Below are 2,945 nucleotides of genomic sequence, written 5' to 3' on the forward strand. Positions count from 1 at the left end.
GATGAATATCTTTTATATGATTAGAGACGGAGGAAAACAAATTATTTGGGATTAAATTTATCTGCAACATAATATTCTCTCCACGAAATCAAAAACTGTTGGCATATGTAATTCTTTATATTAAATAAGTAATAAATATGAATTTAACGTGATAATATTATTTTTATCTTGAGTTTTGAAGGTCATCCTCTTAGGAAAAGTAATTTTAATAAAATTAATAAAATTTATTTTAATATATATTTAGTTTTTTTTTAAAAACTAATAATTCATTTAATTAAAATAAAAAATTAATCTTTACTTTTTATGGATATGCTCAATGCAACCACCAAATAATTCGAGATTGAATCTACATTTATAATTATTGCTATTTTTTAGACTCATACTCAAAAGTGCTTATCCAATCTCCACTAACCAAATAGTGCTTTTTGTGAGATAAAAGAGAGAGAAACAGTGGAAATAGTGGTAGCATACTCCGCCATACTTTGTCTATAAATTAGGCATGCGTGTTTGAAGATATGGCATAGATGAGAAATCAGAGAGGTGAAATGGAGAATTCTTATGACAGCATCGGTAGTAAATCAAAGGATGTTTCGCTTAAAGACCTTAGCATCAGGCTTGCAGAGTTTGCACAAGTTAGAGGATGGGATGAATATCATAGTCCAAGGAATCTCTTATTAGCACTAGTAAGTCCACTATCTAAGTTTTCCCCATCATCTCTGTTTTACTTCAACTGGATTGAGATTATTGGTTTTGGTTATGTTTTAATATGATGTTTGACTTTTTAAAGGTCAAACTTTTATATAATATATTTTCAAATTTTAATATCCACAATAAATTTCTTTTTTTTTAAAGTTAAAAAAATTAAAATGTCACTGATTTAGTGAGACAGAAAAACTAAATTCGAATATCTAAAATCATATTCTCATTCTCATGTCTTCATATGTTGAGACAAAGTTACTTGAAGAAAACAAAGAAGCAACTTAGGTTTTAGGAAATTTCATATACTGGACACCGAGTGTTAGGCTTGTGTATATTGTATAAACATAAACACAAAAGTAAATAATCGTATTAGAGCCTGCCATGTCCAGATTTACGTGGTTTTAAAATAATGCAGGTGGGAGAAGTTGGAGAGCTGTCAGAGATATTCCAATGGAAAGGGGAAGTTGGGAAAGGACTGCCTAACTGGAGTGCTGATGAGAAAGAACACTTGGAAGATGAGCTCTCCGATGTTTTGCTTTATCTTGTTCGTTTAGCTGATGTTTGTGGGCTTGATCTTGGCCAAGCCGCTTTAACTAAGATAATCAAGAATGCTCGCAAATACCCAGTTGTTGTGATGAATCAAAAATCAAAATCTACTTACAACTAAGGATCAACCCTCCTCTTCCTGGTTTTTGCTGTAATATTGGAGTTCTCTTTTTTATGAAGCTTGCAAACTTTTTGGATCAGGTTTTATTCCAGTTCTTGTAATTGCCGAAAATGGATATATTTTCTTATATTTGAAGAGTTTACCTTTATATTTATTTTTATTAGATATGTTTTAGACATATATACCTTATTTAAATTCAACCACAAATTGACCCTGGCAAACAATAAAATAGATTACCCAAGTCCATCTAGAACTAATTTAAATATAAATTGAAAAGAATTTAATAATAATTAAGAATGGCAACTAGCGCGGTTAGAGGTGGATATTGCTAAATTCATCACCTCCATAACTTATACAGTTTATTCTACCATCCACCTTGCTCTATTATGGACAGATAACTAAAAAGGGTAAACTAAAAAATGGTCACTAATTTCTTGTGATATTTTTTTTGCCATTGAACTATGAAAAGTTACATTTTGATCACTAATGTTAATGCTATCAACTTATACCTTGATGGTCTTATACGACACTTAAAACCATTCATGAGATTCCTATTACAAAGTGAGGGCATTATGGGGTCATTTAGAGGCTTTTTAGGACTTAAAAATTGCATTTTCTTGGAGCAAGTTAAGAATCGAGACTTGAGCCCATTACTATAGATTTTTAGGTTCGAAGTTTACAAGTATCGATACAAGGACCCCAAGTATCTAGACTTTGATGGAGGGGAACCAAAAACAAGCCTAAAACAGCTCAAAATCATGCTTAAACATCTATTATCTTTCCCAGACATTCTCAATCATTTTCCAATCTTAAAATACACCAAAATATCATCCAAAACATCACATGTTCACTTATTATAATTAGCCACAATGTCCTCAAACATTTCCACTTAAATTCAATACTTCAATGGACCTAAAACACTATCTTCCACTTTCATACCAATTTTATACCTATATACATGCCACTTTAATTCCATAATTTAACTTCACAATTCATAATCCATACCTTATTGAAGATGAGATATGATTCGTCAAGCCTTACATTGTAACACCCCTAACCCGTATCCATCTCCAGAATAGGGTTATAGAGCATTACCGGAGTTTACAAATTAATTTACAGACATTTCATTTCATCAAGCATTCATATTTAAAATAAATCAAAATCAAAACATTAATGAGCTAACGTTGGCCAATTTAACTCATACATGTCATTATAACCAGAATCAAAACATCCAAAATTACCGATAGAATTAATGGATAGTGTGATAAACATTCATACATCCATTCAATGCATTATTCCCTTTTATCAAATATATCAATGTTTCATCAATTTTCATACAATGAACATTCAAATCATATTCACATCAATAACATACATTTCAAGCATTTAAGAATATAATTCAAGTTACACAAACTTACTAGACTAAATTGCGAAATACCAAAAATTCGTGGATATTTTGGTAATTTTCTATTTTCCTCAATTTCCACCCAATCATGATCTAAATAAATATTTTATTCAATTTATTAATTTAAATAATAAAACAATTAATTTCAAGCAATTTGGTCACTTTTTGATATTT

At 30.1% G+C, this 2,945-nt stretch overlaps 1 protein-coding gene across 1 annotated transcript; it reads left to right on the forward strand.

Annotated features, from left to right (window-relative positions):
* The first annotated feature begins 401 nt into the window (after positions 1–401).
* On the forward strand, positions 402–1,514 carry LOC105788325 (uncharacterized). Its single transcript, XM_012615167.2, has 2 exons — positions 402–683; positions 1,115–1,514. The coding sequence occupies exons 1-2, from the start codon at positions 525–527 to the stop codon at positions 1,364–1,366; spliced, it is 411 nt and encodes a 136-aa protein (XP_012470621.1). The 5' UTR covers positions 402–524; the 3' UTR covers positions 1,367–1,514.
* The last annotated feature ends 1,431 nt before the right edge of the window (positions 1,515–2,945 follow it).

The sequence above is a fragment of the Gossypium raimondii genome, chromosome 7, assembly GCF_025698545.1.
Source record: "Gossypium raimondii isolate GPD5lz chromosome 7, ASM2569854v1, whole genome shotgun sequence".
NCBI classification, from domain to species: Eukaryota; Viridiplantae; Streptophyta; class Magnoliopsida; order Malvales; family Malvaceae; genus Gossypium; species Gossypium raimondii.